The following is a 20,169-nucleotide window of genomic DNA, read 5'->3' as shown; positions in this document are numbered from 1 at the left end:
GGCCTGTGGTCAGGTCTGCTGCCCCCCCCCCCTGCCAATGGAGCAGCAGCCGGCACTGGTGTGCACACCTATGATGGTAGCCAATCAGCTTCTAACTTCAGTTTGTTCAATTAAGCCACTGATTGGTTTCTATGCAGAGCTGCACTCGATTTCACTCTCTCCATTCTTAGTGAATAACCCCCCCCCCAAGGTATCAAAGAAAATAACGTCTGCATATGATAATTCTGGCGGCGGTGAAGGATACACTGAGCGTCGCTCTGCAGGATGGTGTCATCGGGATGGTTGAGGTGCTGCATTGCGATGGCTTGCGGGAACTCGCTCAGCATCCTCTGCTGAAAGGCCTCCAGACGCTCGTAGTCGTGACCTCGGCACACAAATTCCTTATTCTGTCCATAAGAAGAACATACAGAAAAGGACAAATAAAGAACAACGCAGACGTAGGACGGCATCGTCCCTTCATTGAGCCACCGTCAGTACAATAAAAAAGGAGAAAGTCCCGATTTGACTCATACAATCTGGTTGGTCCACAATTACCAGAAGATTATGGAACAATGGAACTATCTGGGAAAGGACAGAGAAATGGGGGGGGGGGGGGGGGGGGCGATTCTGGTTGACATCTACTTTGACATCTACTTTAATGACCCCCCCCCCCCCAGCCTGCTAAATAAGCAATGAAGGATCAGCGTCACAGTCAGGTGCTCCCTGCTGTAAACGCGTTCCCGGTGTTAGGGGTGGGCAGGGGCACTGTGGTACCATGTGAGGTGGGGGGGGGCAAATTAAGGAGGTTGGGGGGAGGGGATTTGTTTTGGGAGGGGGAATTGGGGAGCAGCAGGGGATAAGAATTGTTCTAGGAGGGGAAGTTTGGGGAGGGCATTCTAGGAGTAGTGAATTGAGGGGATTTGTGTTGGGATGGGGGATGAAGATTTGTGCTAGGAGGGGGAATATTCAGGGGATTTGTGATAGAAAAGGTAATATGTTGGGGGGGGGGGATATTTTGCTAGGAGGGATTTTTTTTCTTTTTTGGGGGGGGGGGGGGGATTTGTGCTGGGAGGTGGGATTGGGAAGAATTTGTGCTCGGAGGGGGGATTGGGAAGAATTTGTGCTGGGAGGGGGGATTGGGAAGAATTTGTGCTGGGAGGTGGGATTGGGAAAATTTTGTGCTGAGAGGGGGGATTGGGAAAATGTTGTGCTGAGAGGGGGGATTGGGAAGAATTTGTGCTGGGAGGGGGGATTGGGAAGAATTTGTGCTGGGAGGTGGGATTGGGAAAATTTTGTGCTGAGAGGGGGGATTGGGAAAATGTTGTGCTGAGAGGGGGGATTGGGAAGAATTTGTGCTGGGAGGGGGGATTGGGATTTTTTTTAGCTGGGATGGGGGATTGGGAAGAATTTGTGCTGGGAGGGGGGATTGGGAAGAATTTGTGCTGGGATTGGGGATTGGGAAGAATTTGTGCTGGGAGGGGGGATTGGGAAGAATTGGTGCTGGGAGGGGGGATTGGGAAGAATTTGTGCTCAGAGGGGGGATTGGGAAAAATTTGTGCTGGGAGGGGGGATTGGGAAAAATTTGTGCTGGGAGGGGGGATTGGAAAGAATTTGTGCTGAGAGGGGGGATTGGGAAGAATTTGTGCTGGGAGGGGGGATTGGGAAGAATTTGTGCTGAGAGGGGGGATTGGGGAGAATTTGTGCTGAGAGGGGGGATTGGAAAGAATTTGTGCTGGGAGGGGGGATTTGGAAGAATTTGTGCTGGGATGGGGGATTGGAAAGAATTTGTGCTGAGAGGGGGGATTGGTAAGAATTTGTGCTGGGAGGGGGGTTTTGGAGTGGGAGGGGGGGGGAGAGGATTTGTGCTCATAGTGGAAATTTGGGGGTAAAGGATCAGTATTAGGAGGGGGGAATGAGAGGATTTGAACTGGGGGGGGGATATTCATGCTGGGAAGGGGATTTCAGCAGGGGGTGGATCTTTATTGGGAGGAGGGGGAACACCCTGTTAATTGCTCAATTTTTTTGTGGGGGGGGGGGGGGGTTTTGACGACACATATTCCTACATCTTGGGGGGGGGGGGGGTTTGACGACACATAATCCTACATCTTGGGGGGGGGAGGTTTTGACGACACATAATCCTACATCTTGGGGGGGGGGGCAATGTGGCATGTTCGCCCTGGGCTCTAGATGACCTTGTCCTGGCAATAGACTGACAGTGGAGTACAGATTGGTCCAAAGCTTTGCCACTCCGGTTCTTATATTATTATTAGCTCCAAGCAAAGAAGGAGATGAAGAAGCGCGGTGTAATGTTTGCTCCCAGCGACTCCCCTGATGACATCACAGTGGGAGAGGGAGGAGTAAATTATTTCGGCAAACAATCGGTTCTTACCCGTAAAAAGAACGGAAACTTCTTCCCATAAAATCCAACTCTGAAAAACTCCGGCTCAAGCCTCTGCTGGTCCATGATGTGGTCATAGTAGGAGGCCTCCATTTTCTGAGGGCGATGAGAAGACACAGAGAGAGAGAGAGAGAGAGAGAGAGAGAGAGAGAGATAGAGAGTGGGAGAAAGAGAGAGAGATGATACGGCAAATATCAGAGAGGCGTCAGGTCTGATGGGTAAAGACACTGAGTAGATAGATATAGACACGAGTAGATGGATACGGATACTGAGTAGGTGGATAGAGACACTGAGTAGTTGGGTATGCACAATGAGTAGATGGGTATGGACACTGAGTAGATGGGTAGGGACACTGAGTAGATGGGTAGGGACACTGAGTAGATGGGTATGGACACTGAGTAGATGGGTAGGGACACTGAGTAGATGGGTACGGACACTGAGTAGATGGGTATGGACACTGAGTAGATGGGTACAGACACTGAGTAGATGGGTAGGGACACTGAGTAGATGGGTAAGGACACTGAGTAGATGGGTACAGACACTGAGTAGATGGGTACAGACACTGAGTAGATGGGTACAGATACTGAGTAGATGGGTACAGACACTGAGTAGATGGGTACAGACACTGAGTAGATGGGTACAGACACTGAGTAGATGGGTATGGACACTGAGTAGATGGGTACAGACACTGAGTAGATGGGTACAGACACTGAGTAGATGGGTAGGGACACTGAGTAGATGGGTAGGGACACTGAGTAGATGGGTACAGACACTGAGTAGATGGGTAGGGACACTGAGTAGATGGGTACAGACACTGAGTAGATGGGTACAGACACTGAGTAGATGGGTACAGACACTGAGTAGATGGGTACAGACACTGAGTAGATGGGTATGGACACTGAGTAGATGAATAGACTCACCAATATCCAGCTGAGGCTCTGAAAGTCGTAGAGTTTCTCATACTGAGCCGCCAGCTCCCGGCACAGAGGGATCGCATATTCCCAGCACTGGAAGGACCCAACAGAGAGAGAAGAGTGAGAAATCTCAATCACGGCAGATTTCCTTTACAAAAACCACCATTACCGGCTTCACCGGCACAGTAAACTTCCGGTAAGACCACCAGCGGAATACTTGGCCGGTTTGCTCACCTTGCCCTTGTTGAAGTAGTGGATGATTTTGCGGCTCAGGCTCTCTTTGCGTTGCCATTCGGTCTGGGCGGGGTAATGGAGGAACTCGCGCAGGGCGCGTTCTTCCCACTGCAGCATCTCCCAGTACAGGATCAGGGTGAACGCGGCTTCTAGAAAAACAAGGAGACCGGAGGGGAGGCAGCGTCAAACACGGAGGACTACTCAGGGGGGATACAACCGGAGATAATGGGGAGTCGTTGCAATCTCCTTGACTTTAGCACTCTGACTGGGAGATGGGTAAGGACACTGAATAGCTGGATATGGACACTAAGTAGATGGGTATGGACAATGAGTAGATGGGTAGGGGCACTGAGTAGATGGGTAGGGACAATGAGTAGATGGGTAGGGACAATGAGTAGATGGGTAGGGACACTGAGTAGATGGGTATGGACACTAAGTAGATGGGTAAGGACACTGAGTAGATGGGTAGGGGCACTGAGTAGATGGGTAGGGACAATGAGTAGATGGGTAGGGGCACTGAGTAGATGGGTAGGGACAATGAGTAGATGGGTAGGGACAATGAGTAGATGGGTAAGGACACTGAGTAGATGGGTAGGGGCACTGAGTAGATGGGTAGGGACAATGAGTAGATGGGTAGGGACACTGAGTAGATGGGTATGGACACTAAGTAGATGGATACGGACACTGAGTAGATGGGTATGGACACTAAGTAGATGGGTATGGACAATGAGTAGATGGGTAGGGACACTGAGTAGATGGGTAGGGACACTGAGTAGATGGGTAGGGACACTGAGTAGATGGGTATGGACACTGAGTAGATGGGTATGGACACTGAGTAGATGGGTATGGACACTAAGTAGATGGGTAGGGACAATGAGTAGATGGGTAGGGACACTGAGTAGATGGGTATGGACACTAAGTAGATGGGTAAGGACACTGAGTAGCTGGGTATGGACACTAAGTAGATGGGTATGGACACTAAGTAGATGGGTAGGGACGCTGAGTAGCTGGGTATGGACACTGAGTAGCTGGGTATGGACACTGAGTAGATGGGTAGGGACACTGGTCACGGAGCTTCAGACCGGGTCGCGAGCGCGCCGCCCACGGCTGGGCTTAAAGAGACACGTACAGGTACGTGATTGTGTCCAGACGTGCCATTCTGCCGACGTAAGTGGTTAATGTGTCTAATATGTGTATTTCCTATGATCGGCCATAATGTAGCATTTTCCGGATTGAGATATTTCAGGAAGATACTGCATTATGGCCACTAGATGGGGCCGACAACCATAGGAAACCAAATATATTAGAAACATTATGCCAACGAGCTTGACTAGACTATTATATACTGTATAGACACTAATAGAGGGACATCCTCCCTTTCCATTGGATGCTGGAACACTGAGGTAGACAGACAATAATCCATACCTGTGTAGCTCTCCGCCTGGAGGTGCAGGTCACCTAGTTTATGAATATATCGGATGTACATCTCTTCTTTATTAATTTCCGATTTGTAGAAATTCTGTGAGAGAGAAGGGAGAGTCATATCACACATTTACAATCTGACGCAGACAGGTGCCCACATGTAGATATAGAAAGATCGACATACATATAACTCTATGTTTAGACAAATATAGATACAGCCAATCATATGGAAACAATGTATACACATCATATTAGGTACCATCGGTGCTCCTCACCATCAGATTCACCGTACAGCCGACCTTCTTGTTCTCTGTCTCCTCCCCCTTCATACAGTCCCTGGAATAGGAGCAGAAAATTCACAATAGCGTCATGGCCGATAGACATGTGCACTGTCGAAAAATTGGTTTGTTTTCGTTTTTTTTTTTTTCCTTCATTCATTAGGATCGCAGGGCCAGATTCACAGAATAAGTACGCCGGAGTACCTGCTGATACTCCGGCGTATTTTCAAATTTACCGCGTCGTATCTTTATTTGTAATTCACAAACAAAGATACAACGACATTTGGCTAAGATCCGACAGGCGTACGGCTTCGTGCTCCTTCGGATCTTAGGATGCAATACTTCGGCGGCCACTGGGTGGAGATCGCATCGTTTTCCGCGTCAGGTAGGCTAATTAGCTGTTTACGGCGATCCACGAAGGTACGAATCCCACTAAGATTGTGAAGAAGGGTCTTACTAATAAGTTTGAGAAGAAGGGTCCCACTGGGTTTAAGAAGAAGGGCCCTGCTTAGCTTTGAAAAGAAGAGTCCTGCTGTGTTTGAGAAGACTGGGCCCTGCTGAGCTTCAAAAAGAGAAGACTGGTGCCCATTGATTTTAAGAAGATGGGTCTCCCTGAACCAGAGAAAAAGGGTCCAGCTGAGATTGAGAAGAAGGGTCCAACTGATTTAGACAAGAAAGTTACTGCTGAGTTTCAGAAGAAAGGTTCCACTGAGTTTAAGAAAGGGTCCTGCTGAGCTTGAGACGAAGGGTCCCACTGAGTTTGAGAAGGAGGGCCCTGCTGAGGTCAAAATGGGTCCTGCTGAGTTGGAGAAGAAGGGCCCCACTGAAGTTGAAAAGAAGGGCTTTTCTGAGATTGAGAATAAGGGTCCTGCTGAGCCTGAGAAGAAGACTCCCACAGACCCTGGGAGAATGGATCCCACTAAGATTGTGAAGACGGGTCTTACTAAGTTTGAGAAGAAGGGTCCCACTGGGTTTGAGAAGAAGGGCCTTACTGAGCTTCGAAAAGAAGGGTCCTGCTGTGTTTAGGAAGAAAGGTCCCACTGAGGTTGAAAAAGGGGCCTTACTGAGATTGAGAAGAAGGGTCCTGCTGAGCCAGAGAAAAAGAGTCCCACTGACCCTGAGAGGAAGGATCCCACTAAGATTGTGAAGAAGGGTCTTACTAAGTTTGAGAAGAAGGGCCCTGCTGAGCTCAAAAAGAAGGGTCCAGCTGTGTTTAAAAAGAAGGGTCACATTGAGGTTGAAAAAAGCCTTACTGAAATTGAGAAGAAGACTCCCACTGACCCTGAGAGGATGGATCCCACTAAGATTGTTAAGAAGGATCTTATTAAGTTTAAAAAGAAGGGTTTCACTGGGTTTGAGAAGAAGGGCCCCGCTTAGCTTCAATGAGAAGGGTCCTGCTGTGTTTGAGAAGACTGGTGCCCATTGATTTTAAGAAGATGGGTCTCCCTGAACCTGAGAATAAGGGTCCCGCTGAGATTGAGAAGAAGGGTCCAACTGATTTTGGCAAAAAAGTTCCTGCTGAGTTTGAGAAGAAGGGTCCCGCTGAGTTTAAGAAAGGGTTCCCCGAGTTTAAGAAAGGGTCCGCCTGAGTTTAAAAAAGGGTCCCCCTGAGTTTAAGAAAGGGTCCCGCTGAGCTTGAACAGAAGAAGAGTCCAGATAAGTTTGGAAAGGAGGGTCCAACTGTCCTAAATATTACAGTGATGGAACTCTGGACTCCAGGACTGTTGGGAAGGTCCGGTGGTAAGGCCCCTAAATCTGATGGGCCCCGGCCAACTGCTCCACTTTTATAATGATGAGAGTGTCACTGTGTGCAATAAATATTTGAGTTATTTTCCACTAGGAATGACTTGTTTGGCCCCCCCATCATCTTTCTCTTAGCATCATACATCCAGAATGGGGCCCCAGCTAGTGCTTCCTGCCCCCTCTGGTCAATCTACCCCCGGCACTGCCTGCCAGGTCCTGTCATAGGTGGGGCTCAGTACCTGTAGTCCAGAAGTCTTTCCATGAGACGCGTCACCGAGGTCACAAACGAGGCTCCTGGTTCCCTCCACGTCTCCTGCTCGATCTTCTCCAGCAAACTGACGGCACAACCAACAAATGGAACTCAATTACTTTAATATGTACAGTGATCGTCTCTGACAATTAAGCTGATTCGAATTCATAGGGAGAAAGATGGAGAGAAAAAGGAGAAGGGGGGTGGGAAATATTTAGACCCGCTGAGGAAAGGGGGTGCAGATTTCCTGGCATTGTGCAAAATATAAAAAAAAGCTTAAAACATCCTTCACATGGGAAACAAAAATAGAAATAAAAAATAAAAAAAGATATGAATTTCCCATCAGACACATCCACTGACATCCCATTCAGAGACATGGGGGGAGGGGGGCTGGGGGGCGACAATCTATACACATGTATCAGCAGCTGTGTAGGAACTACAAGTCCCAGGATGTCCTGCTGGAACTTCCCCAACAGCAGGAGGATACAGACTGATACACCCAACACTATACAGGAAGACATGCAAAGATACTCAGTATACAAATGTCACAAAAAGAAACAATGTCTCCCTTACCTGGGATACGGACCGAAGAGCTGCGAGCTGCTCCGGGCAGCAGGGTGGAGGCATAAATACAGAGAGATCACAATCTGACCAATCACTGACATGTATTCCAACATAACGCTACAGAATATTAGAACCACTGGAAGACCCGCCCCTTTCTGGCAATTTTCGTTTACAAGTAAAAATCTGTATTTTTTTGCTAGAAAATAGCTTAAAACCCCAAACATTTTGGGCCAGATCCACAAAAGAATTACGCCGGCGTATCTATTGATACGCCGCATCGTTTCAAATTTCCCGCGTCGTATCTTTGTTTTGTATCCACAAAACAAGATACGACTGCATCTGGGATCGATCCGACAGGCGTACGTCTTAGTACGCCATCGGATCTTGGGTGCATTTTTCCGCCGGCCGCTAGGTGGCGTTTCCATCGAATTCCGCGTCGAGTATGCAAATTAGCTAGATGCGGCGATCCACGAACATACGTCCGGCCGACGATTTTTTTTACATCGTTTGCGTTCGGCTTTTTCCGGCGTATAGTTACCCCTGCTATTATGAGGCGTACTCAATGTTAAGTATGGCCGTCGTTCCCGCGTCGCCTTTTGAATTTTTTACGTCGTTTGCGTAAGTCGTTCGCGAATAGGGATTTGCGTAGAATGACGTCACCGTTGTAAACATTGGCTTGTTCCGGTTTAATTTCGAGCATGCGCACTGGGATACCCCCACGGACGGCGCATGCGCCGTTCAAAAAAAAACGTTGTTTACGTCGGGTCACAACGTATTTACATAAAACACGCCCCCATCACATCCATTTGAATTCCGTGCCCTTACGCCGCCAAAGATACACTACGCCGCCGTAACTTACGGCGCAAATTCTTTGAGGATTCGAAAAAAAAGTAAGTTACGGCGGCGTAGTGTATCTTAGATACGCTACGCCCGATGCAAATATGCGCCGATGTACGTGAATCTGCCCTTTTATATATATATATATATATATATAAAATTGCGTTTGAAAAAACGCTGCGCAAATACCGTGGGACAAAAAAAATTGCAACAATCTGTATTTTATTTTCTAGGGTCTCTGCTAATATATATATATATATATATATATATATATATATATATATATATTATATAATTTTTTTAGCAGAGACCCTAGAGATTAAAATGGCAATCGTTGCAATTTTTTATGTCCTACTACATTTGCGCAGCGTTTTTTCAAACGCAATTTTCTGTTTCAATGGGTTTTATTAGTAATCATTTTCATAGAACTTTAAAGAACCGTCAAAAAGAGCAGCGAATAATCTTCGCGTGCTCCACATGTATTGAACATAAAATAAAAAATGTATTCTGGTTATTTCAAACGCAATTTTGTAGGAAGAAAATACACTTTAATGAATTTTAATGGAAAATAAAACAATATGTAACCAAATTTTTTGGTTACATTTTAAAAGATGTTACACCGAGTAAATAAATACCTAATATGCCACGCTTTAAAATTCCATACGCACGTGGAATGGCGACAAACTACAGTACTTCAAAATCTTCATAGGTCTCAAATACGCCGGCGTAACTCCTACGAGAATCTGGGCCAAAGTGTTGCATCATGCAATATACAAAATATAATATATGATACAACAGTTAATAGAAAAATGTTGCGTTTTCAGGACAAGTGCATTGAACTGCGGTGTCGGCTTTCCATATTGCGTGCCCGTGCCGCGTGTGACTACACGCGGCACGCGGCACGGGCACGCAATATGGAAAGCTGACACCGCAGTTCAATGCACTTGTCCTGAAAACGCAACATGTTTCTATTAACTGTTTTCTATTAACTGTTTTCTATTAAAATTTTTCTATTAACTGTCCGACTGGCTGTGACATTCTGCGCGCTGAATAAGATTCATATGTACATAAAGCAGCCATTGCGTCAGCCAGAGGCACTCTTGCAGCCCTACTCAATCTGGCTGCAAGAGACCATAGAATCCTTATTATATGTTGGGTTAGGGTGAATGGAGTTGGACATTCGCGGTGCTGCAGTATTGCCTGGACAGCATTCGCGGTTCATGGATTTTAGCTATTGTCTGGACTCCCCCCCCCCCAACTTCTGTGTTGGGACTTACAGGAGGCCGAAGAGTTCTCGATAGTTTTCATCGCCCTTTCCCTCGGAGACCAGCGTGTCCAGTTTATCGATCAGCTCGGCCTCCACCTGCAAAGACACATGAGATTGTGAAGATCGGCACGGGGGATAAAGGGGGGCCATTGTTCTTACAGCGCAGGCTGAAATCTCACCATAGTCATTGGGTATAATCTCTTGACTGACAGAAAGAATAGGAAGGGGGGGGGGGGTCTAATATGATAGAGCAGGGGTCTCCAAACTTTCCAAACAGGGCGCCAGTTTACTGTCCCTCAGACTTTAGGGGGGCCGAACTCTGGCCATTGGGAGTAGAAAGGGTCCCAACATCAGTAGGAATAAACAGTGCCCCGTCTTTGGTGTCAGTGGGAGGAGTTGTACCCCATCATTGGTGTCTATTTGCCCAATTGCTGGTGTCGTTGAGAGGAATTGTGCCCCCATTGGTGTAATTGGGAGGAATTGCGCCCTTTCAAAGGCCTCAGTGGTGGTGGTGGGGGGAATTAATGTTGGTAATCGTGGATGAAATGGTGCCCCAAGGGCCTGATAAAAGCAAGCAAAGGGCCACATCTGGCCCCCGGCCGCATTTTGGAGACCACTGTGATAGAGGAACCCTGTCAAGCATAGAGGGCCTCTGATCTCTTGGGGTGACTATGATATGATGGGGCTCCCATGTATAGGGGTGATATAAAGGAGGGGCTCTGATGTGATGGGGGGATCTCTGATATAAAGGAGGGCCGGGACAAGGGGTGAGCAGGAGGGATGGCTACCCCGGGTGCAATTGTTTATTGCAGGGTTGGGGGCACCCTGTGCCAGTTTCTTCTGCTTCACTGCTATGCTATCCCTAACCCTAAGTAAAGGGGGGAGTGCAGTTTGGTATCTTTGTCTTGGGCGCTGGATGACCTTGTCCTGGCACTGCTCTGATGCGATGGGGGGAGGGGGACTCCAATGTGAAGGAGGGGGCGGGGGTCTCTGATTTAAAGGAGGGGCTCTGATGCAATGAGAGGGACTATAATGTGGAGGGGGGTCTCTGATTTAAAGGAGGGGCTCTGATGTGACTGGAGGGACTCTAATGTGAAGGAGGGGGTCCTTGATTTAAAGGAGGAGCTCTGATGTGATGGGGGAACCTAACATGAAAGCGAGGGGAGGGGTCTCTGATTAAAAGGAGGGGCTCTGATATGATAGGGGGATGCTAATGTAAAGAAGGGAGGGGGTCTCTGATTTAAAGAAGGGGCTCAGATGTGATAGGGGGAACCTAATATGAAAGAGGGGGGTCTCTGATTTAAAGGAGGGACGCTGATGTGATGGGGGGACTCTATTATGAAGGAGGGGGGTCCTTGATTTAAAGAAGGGGCTCTGATGTGATGGGGGACTCTAATGTGAAGGAGGGGGGTCCTTGACTTAAAGGAGGGGCTCTGATGTGATAAGGGGAACCTAATATGCAAGCAGGGGCGGCTCTCTGATATAAAGGAGGGGCTCTGATGTGATAGGGGGAACCTAACATGAAAGCGGGGGGAGGGATCTCTGATTTAAAGGAGGGGCTCAGATGTGATAGGAGGGACTCTAATGTGAAGCAGGGGGGGTCTCTGATTTAAAGGAGGGGCTCTGATGTGATGGGGAGACTCTAATGTGAAGGAGGGGGGTCTCTGATTTAAAGAAGGGGCTCTGATGTAATGAGAGGGACTCTAATGTGAAGGAGGGGGATCTCTGATTTAAAGGAGGGGCTCTGATGCGATGAGAGGGACTCTAATGTGAAGGAGGGTGGTCTCTGATTCAAAGGAGGGGCTCTGATGTGATAGGGGGAACCTAATATGAAAGCGGGGGAGGGGTCTCTGATTTAAAGGAGGGGCTCTGATATGATAGGGGGACTCTAATGTGAAGGAGGGGGATCTCCAAATTTAAAGGAGGGTTTCTGGTGTGATAGGGGGACTCGAAAGTGAAGGAGGGGGTCTCTGATTTAAAGGAGGGGTTCTGGTGTGATAGGGGGACTCTAATGTGAAAGAGGGGGATCTCTGATTTAAAGGAGGGGCTCTGATGTGATAGGGGGACTCTAATGTGAAGGAGGGGGATCTCTAAATTTAAAGGAGGGTTTCTGATATGATAGGGGGACTCTAATGTGAAGGACAGGGACTCTGATTTAAAGGAGGGGTTCTGGTGTGAATTTAATTTCATAATTCTGGTGCGTTTCCTCACCTGCTTGAAATTGCCGTTCCGCCGCTGTTCGCAGTCCATCATGTCGTGGAAAATGGGGATCATGATATTTCGCACCTCCGGCTGCGGGACGAGCGAGACGCCCAGGAAAGGGCCGATCATCCCCGGGATGAAGTGATATTTGTGTTCTCCTAGGGGGGGGGGGGGGGTAAAGAATAAATGTGATATACAGAGAGGGACAGTCCAGCCAGAACAGGACCCCCCCCCCCCTATCTATTTTGCTGGAGAAACTCACCCAGGTTCTGCCACATGTTGAAGAGTTCATAGGTCATCATAACTCGCATATCGCCGTACCTGAAAGAGACAGCCAATCACAGCGAGGAAAGACTGGAGACTACAGACCCGAGGGCCCATCACTCCTATCTATGTATTTTATTGTACACAGCTTAGCCATTGTTTTAAATCATTTTATCCAGGGTTGCCTCCGTTCAATCTATGTAAAGTAAACAGCAGAGGGCGCCAACCAAGTGCAGTGTGTAAGAAAAGACTTATCGCAAGTGGCAACTCACAAAACTCATAACGAAGGATAACATCCTACACGGCTCCTGACAGCGGCATCTGCTCCCCGACTCCTGAGGACACCGAGGTTCAAAAGGACCTGTTTTTTTTTAACCACTTCCCGCCCGGCTTATAGCAGAATGACAGGATAACATCGGCAGGGGGCGCGAATCGCGGTGATCGGTGTTGTGGTGTGTCAGTCTGACAGACGCGAGTAGAGGAGAGCCGATCGGCTGCTCTACTGACAGGGGGGGTCTGTGCTGATTGTTTATCAGTGCAGCCCCCCCCCTCAGATGCCTGCCCAGGACCACCAGGATGCCACCAGGACCACCAAGGATGGCCACCCACACTGGACCACCAGGTATGCCACCCTAGACCACCAGGGATATGCCAATCAGTGCCCAGGCAGCTGCCAATCTGTGCCCATCCACAATACCTGCCAGTGCCACTAGGGATGCCTATCAGTGCCCATCAGTGCCACGTATCAGTGCCCATCAGGGCCCAGCAGTGCCGCCTATCAGTGCCACCCATAAGTACCCATCAGTGCTGCATATCAGTGCCGCCTACTAGTGCCCATCGTCAGTACCCATCAGTGCAGCCTTTCAGTGCCCAGTAATGCCTATCAGTACCTACCAGTGCCACCCATGAGTGCCCATCAGTGCTGCATATCAGTGCCACCCATCAGTGCTCATTGTCAGTACTCATCAGTGCAGCTTTTCAGTGCCCAGTGTTGCCCACCAGTGCCACCCATGAGTGCCCATCAGTGCTGCATATCAGTGCCACCCATCAGTGCTCCTTGTCATTACTCATCAGTGCAGCTTTTCAGTGCCCAGTGTTGCCTATCAGTGCCCGCCAGTGCCACCCATGAGTGCCCATCAGTGCTGCCTATCATTGCCCATCAGTGCTGCATACCAGTACCCATCAGTGCCACCTCATTGTTGCCGCCTTATCAGTGAAGGAGAAAACGTACTTATTTACAAAATTTTATAACAGAAACGAAAGAAAAACTTTTTTTTTTTTCTTTAAATGTTGTCTTTTTTTATTTGTTTAGCAAAAAATAAAAACCGCAGAGGTGATCAAATACCACCAAAAGAAATCTCTATTTGTGGGAACAAAATGATAACAATTCTGTTTGGGTACAGTGTAGCACGACCGCGCAACTGTCATTCAAACAGCGACAGCGAAGAAAGCTGAAAATTGGTCTGGGCACGAAGGGGGTTTAAGTGCCCAGTAATGAAGTGGTTAAACAGCGACAGCGCTGAAAGCTGGCCTGGGCAGGAAGAGGGGGGGTATAAGTGTCCGGTATTGAAGGGGTTAAAAGGCCATACTTCTCTCTTTGAATTAAATCTGATCTATACACAGCCCTCTGTTATCTGGTGTTAGCGCCCGCGGTGCTGCGGTGCGCCCGCCCGGTTCCTGGTCCACAGAGGGGGGGGGCCAACTTACTTGTCCAGGATGCGTCTCCTTTTTCCTGCTGCAAAGTTTTCCATCTGTAGACTGGGCTGGTTGATGAAAAGAACGGCCAGGCTGAAGTAGGAGTTCCACACCTAGGATGGGGGAGGGGGGGGCAGAGACAGAACATTACCCGCACAATCCATCACACGTATCATTGTGCCACACAGGTGGGTTCAAAGTTTTTTTTTTTTTTACATGTTGTTCGTCAGCACCCAAAGCCCCCCCGACCTTAATTTGTGCCTCCAGCTTCTCAATTCGCACCCCCCCTTTGTCAATTCGCGGCCCCCCCCCCGCTTCTTCTCAACTTGTGACACTCTCCCCCCGCTTCTCAATTTGCGCTTCTGTGCTCCAGGGGGCCCATGCCTAAAGCTGTGTAAGGGGCCCCAAAATTCCCGATGGTGGCCCTGTTGGGAGGGGCCCAAGAAAAGGTTTGCCCAGGGTCCAATCAATATTAAAGACGGCCCCTTGTTGGGTTCTCGTAGGACTTACCTTGAAGTCAAAGTCTCCTTCACCGAAGTTCTTGTGGACGGCGGGCGAAACGTACTGGATGGTCGTCACGATGATGCTGAGAAAAGAAAGGAAAAGAAAGGAAAAAGTCGGTCGGTGATCATTTTCTATTGATCTTTGCCGATAAAGCCCAAATCCAGACAATTTTATTTTTTCATAGTCCTAGGGTGAAAACCTTCCGTCAGCTTGCGCTTGTGTTCCCGTTGTGGAGATTTCCCTTCACTTCCTGTCCTGTGGTCAGAGCAGGAAGTTGGTGGAAGTCTCCCCCCCCCCCCCCCCCCCGCTGGGCTCAGGGAAAAAATCTTAAAAAAAAAAAGCACCCTCAGAAATCCCGGGAAGGCTCTTACTTGCTGGCCAACAGCCTCATCACGGTCCAGTCTGGCGGGAAGACGCTCAACTTCAGCAAGTTTCGGAAGACGCAGAAAATCTTCAGCAGGAATTCCTGAGAATGAAAAAATAAATTAAAAACGCACAAAAGAAATATCGAAATCATTTTGGCGTTAATGTTAAGTCACAAAGCCAGAAACTAAAAAGAGTGACTGCAACCAAAGCCTTTTTTTTTTAATCAACGCGTTTCGGAATCCACACCTCCACCCTTCTTCATCAGGGCCTAAAAAAGATATGGTGTGGATTCAAACTGTCATTTAAATGATGTATTGGAAAAACTTTTTCATTTATTTTTAGACGATGGAAAGTTAGTTACTGGGCAAAGAAAACGGCATGAAATGCGCATTTCTGTCTATTTTTTTTTCCCCAAGCATTTTTCAGGCGCTCCCATTGAAGTCTATTGGGGCCAAAATCACTTGGTGTTCACATGAGAGCTACGAGTTTCGTGCAAAACTACGCTCAGGTGTGAACGGGCGCCATTCAAAACCGCGGGATTCTGGGTGTTGAGCATTTTGGAACTTCAAGATACAACCATGTGATTGGGGCCCAGGGCAGGTACAAGGATTCTTGACACCCTAGGCAAAACCTCATTTTGTCGCCCCCAACCCCCCCAACCCCCCCCATATTGGCTACCCGATTCCTACACTGACCCACCTGACCATTACACTGACCCACCTGACCACTACATAGACCTACCCGATTCCAACACTCACCTACCTGACCACTACACTGACCCACCTGACCACTACACTGACCCACCTGACCCCTACACTGACCCACCTGACCCCTACACTGACCCACCTGACCACTACACTGACCCACCTGACCCCTACATAGACCTACCCGATTCCTACACTCACCTACCTGACCACTACACTGACTTACCCAATTCCTACACTGACCACTACATAGACCTACCTGATTCCTAAACTGACCCACCAGACCACTACACGAACTTACCCAATTCCTACACTGACCTCTACACTGACCTTCCTGACCACTACACAGATCCATCCGATTCCTACACTCACCTACCTGACCACTACACTGACCCACCTGACCACTACACTGACTTACCCAATTCCTACACTGACCACTACATAGACCAACCTGATTCCTACACTGACCCACCTGACCACTACCCTAACTTACCAAATTCCTACATTGACCCACCTGGCCACACACAGATCCACCTGACCCCTACATAGACCTACCCGATTCCTACACTGACCACTACACTAACTTAACTATTCCTACAATGACCCACCTGACCATTACACTGACCCACCTGACCCCTACATAGACCTACCCGATTCCTACACTGACCCACCTGACCAGTACACTGACCCACCTGACCACTACACTAACTTACCCAATTCCTACATTGACCCACCTGGCCACTACACAGATCCACCTGACCCCTACATAGACCTACCCGATTTCTACACTGACCACTACACTAACTTACCCAATTCCTACACTGACCCACCTGACCAGTACACTGACCCACCTGACCACTACACTAACTTACCCAATTCCTACATTGACCCACCTGGCCACTACACAGATCCATCTGACCCCTACATAGACCTACCCGATTCCTACACTCACCTACCTGACCACTACACTGACTTACCCAATTCATACACTGACCACTACATAGACCAACCTGATTCCTACACTGGCCACTACACTGACCTTCCTGACCACTACACAGATCCATCTGATTCCTACACTCACCTACCTGATTCCAACACTGACCCACCTGACCAATACACTGACCCACCTGACCACTACACAGATCCACCTGACCCCTACATAGACCTACCGGATTCCTACACACACCTACCTGACGACTACACTGACCACTGCACTGGCCTAACTGACCACTACACCAACCTACCCAATTCCTACACTGACCACTACACTGACCCACCTGACCACTACATTGACCCAACCTGACTACTACACTCACCTACCTGATTCCTACACTGACCCACCTGACAACTACACTAACTTACCCAATTCATACACTGAATACTACACAGATCCACCTGACCCCTACATAGACCTACCTGATTCCTACACTCACCTACCTGATCACTACACTGACCACTGCACTGGCCTAACTGACCACTACACCAACCTACCCAATTCCTACACTGACCACTACACTGACCCAACCTGACTACTACACTCACCTACCTGATTCCTACACTGACCCACCTGACCACTACACTAACTTACCCAATTCCTACACTGACCTCTACACTGACCTACCTGATTCCTACACTCACCTACCTGACCACTACACTAACTTACCCAATTCCTACACTGACCTCTACACTGACCTACCTGATTCCTACACTCACCTACCTGACCACTACACTAACTTACCCAATTACTACACTGAATACTACACAGATCCACCTGTCCCCTACATAGACCTACCTGATTCCTACACTCACCTACCTGACCACTACACTGACCTACTTGTCCCCTACACTGACCTACCCAATTCCTTCACTGACCACTACACTGACCCACTGACGCACCTGACCTCTACACTGACCTACCCAATTCCTACACTGATCACTACACTGACCTACCTGATTCCTACACTCACCTACCTGACCACTACACTAACTTACCCAATTCCTACACTGAATACTACACAGATCCACAAATCCACCTGTCCCCTACATAGACCTACTTGATTCCTACACTCACCTACCTGACCACTAGACGGACCTACTTGTCCCCTACACTGACCTACCCAATTCCTACACTGACCACCTGACCCACCTGACCCCTACACTGACCTACCCAATTCCTGCACTGACCACTACACCAACCTACCTGATTCCTACACTCACCTACCTGACCACTACACTGACCTACTTGACCACTACACTGACCTACCCAATTCCTACACTGACCACCTGACCCATCTGACCACTACACTGACCCACTGACCCACCTGACCCCTACACTGACCTACCCAATTCCTACACTGACCACTACACTGACCTACCTGATTCCTACACTCACCTACCCGACCTCCAACCTCCAACAAGCTCTCTTGTATATAACCTTCAGGTGTTCATATAGTTGGTCACAAAGTGTATCTAAATTCTGGTATCTGGACTTTTTAAAGTGGTTATTGAACAGAATTGATATGAAAGAAGCACCGACTACCCATTATCACCACCACACACTTATTTCAACCAATCTAGATTGTACCGTTATACACCATGCCATCGCCACATCTCACCTTCAGCTCCTCCTTGCTCTGGAAGTTGTGCAGTAGGTGTTGGTAGTGGGTGTCTGACATCAGTCGCAGTAGAGACAGCAGGCAAGAGACATACTCCCCCTACAGGGGACAGAGAGGAACAACAATCACTGTGTGCACTGGAGCCCTTAATGTGTCCGAATTCAGTCACTTATTCTAAGGAAACTCAGAGAATAGATACAAAGATAAACATGAGAATATCAGATTTTCTACTAGTTGTTACAAAGTTTCAGAGTTTTTAATTTATAAAAAAAAATGACAGCAGTTTATTCTATGCCAGGAAACATTGCAGGTGAATTAAAGATTTCCTTGCAGTAGTTTGTGTCTCTGCCCCTCCCACAATGGTGAGATCTCCTGCAGTAGTTTGTGTCTCTGCCCCTCCCACAATGGAGAGATTTCCCTGCAGTAGTTTGTGTCTCTGCCCCGCCCACAATGGGGAGATTTCCCTGCAGTAGTTTGTGTCTCTGCTCCTCCCACAATGGAGAGATTTCCCTGCAGTAGTTTGTGTCTCTGCCCCTCCCACAATGGTGAGATTTCCTGCAGTAGTTTGTGTCTCTGCTCCTCCCACAATGGTGAGATTTCCTGCAGTAGTTTTGGTCTCTGCCCCTCCCACAATGGTGAGATCTCCTGCAGTAGTTTGTGTCTCTGCTCCTCCCACAATGGGGAGATTTCCTGCAGTAGTTTGTGTCTCTGCCCCTCCCACAATGGTGAGATTTCCTCCAGTAGTTTGTGTCTCTGCCCCTCCCACAATGGTGAGATTTCCTGCAGTAGTTTGTGTCTCTGCCCCTCCCACAATGGTGAGATTTCCCTGCAGTAGTTTGTGTCTCTGCCCCTCCCACAATGGTGAGATTTCCTGCAGTAGTTTGTGTCTCTGCCCCTCCCACAATAGTGAGATTTCCAGCAGTAGTTTGTGTCTCTGCTCCTCCCACAATAGTGAGATTTCCAGCAGTAGTTTGTGTCTCTGCTCCTCCCACAATAGTGAGATTTCCAGCAGTAGTTTGTGTCTCTGCCCCTCCCACAATGGGTGGAGAGGAGCTGCTGTTCCCACATATGAATTATTTGCCCCCCCCTTATTTCTGGTCCTTAGGATTACCCCCCTTAGTCACAAAGCATGAGACTGATGTTACCAGTCCGGTTGGTGGTATACGGGGGGTTTCTTGCCTGTGGCCCCTGCAATGCCAGTCCCGCGCCTGCTGCTACCTAGTATGCTGGAGTGCGGAGGATGATGGGATGGATGGGGGGAGGGGTTAGAAAGAAGAAATGAAAGTTAGTTACTAACAGTGATCTCGGCGGTGCACTGGGGGCAGCGCTGGCCTCTTACCGCCTCCTGCGACTGCGATTTACTCATGATGATGAGCAGCGTCTGTAGAAGGACGTCCAGCAAACTTTCCTGCAACATCTGGACTTCCTCGCCCACATCCACCTCCTGCCGGGGACCAATAAAAAGGTCAGTATACAGTACATGGCATATATTATCACTATGGAGACCCCGCCCCCCCACACTGTAACAGCACATTATATCCCCTCCAGTGCTTCGGTTGCTTGGTTTGCCTGGCGCAATGACGTCACTCCACCATACCATGCAACTGGGAGTGACGTCATCACGCAAGAGAGAGTTGCCATAAATGTATGATGAGATACTCAATGTAAATTTTTTTCCCAAGTCTTATTCCTCTTTAAATATGAGTGGCTCCACTGCCAACTATGCCCGTCCTTGACAACCCTCCCCCCCCCCCCGGCTCTATTCATTATAACTAAAACAATTCAGATGACTAAAGTACAGTGGGAGGAAGAGGAGGAGAAGCTGGGTGCTGCGGGGATGGGGGGGGGGGCTCTTGTACTGGAGATTTTAATCAACTAAAATCTCTCTCTCTCTCCCCCTCTCCCTCTCTCTCTCTCTCTCTGTCTCTCTCTC

General features: G+C 48.5%; 1 protein-coding gene across 11 annotated transcripts in view; it reads right to left on the bottom strand.

Moving 5' to 3' along the window:
- The window catches only part of DOCK3 (dedicator of cytokinesis 3), a 160,742-nt gene that overhangs the window by 19,039 nt on the left and 121,534 nt on the right, over positions 1-20,169 (bottom strand). For 9 of the 11 annotated variants that reach the window (XM_040358742.1, XM_040358731.1, XM_040358732.1 and 6 more), the window contains 16 exons: positions 19,534-19,680; positions 18,237-18,335; positions 14,923-15,017; positions 14,558-14,633; positions 14,060-14,160; positions 12,351-12,409; positions 12,098-12,246; positions 9,897-9,982; positions 7,792-7,818; positions 7,208-7,303; positions 5,223-5,283; positions 4,951-5,044; positions 3,526-3,674; positions 3,298-3,384; positions 2,369-2,473; positions 245-386 (listed from right to left, as the gene is read on the bottom strand). In XM_040358742.1, the coding sequence (XP_040214676.1) occupies positions 245-386; positions 2,369-2,473; positions 3,298-3,384; positions 3,526-3,674; positions 4,951-5,044; positions 5,223-5,283; positions 7,208-7,303; positions 7,792-7,818; positions 9,897-9,982; positions 12,098-12,246; positions 12,351-12,409; positions 14,060-14,160; positions 14,558-14,633; positions 14,923-15,017; positions 18,237-18,335; positions 19,534-19,680 (1,573 nt within the window). The remainder of the gene's footprint in view (positions 1-244; positions 387-2,368; positions 2,474-3,297; positions 3,385-3,525; positions 3,675-4,950; positions 5,045-5,222; positions 5,284-7,207; positions 7,304-7,791; positions 7,819-9,896; positions 9,983-12,097; positions 12,247-12,350; positions 12,410-14,059; positions 14,161-14,557; positions 14,634-14,922; positions 15,018-18,236; positions 18,336-19,533; positions 19,681-20,169) is intronic. The other 2 variants (XM_040358735.1, XM_040358739.1) reach the window with 2 other exon arrangements.

Source organism: Rana temporaria, chromosome 7, assembly GCF_905171775.1.
Source record: "Rana temporaria chromosome 7, aRanTem1.1, whole genome shotgun sequence".
Taxonomy (NCBI): Eukaryota; Metazoa; Chordata; class Amphibia; order Anura; family Ranidae; genus Rana; species Rana temporaria.
This window is presented reverse-complemented; position numbering and strand designations above follow the sequence as displayed.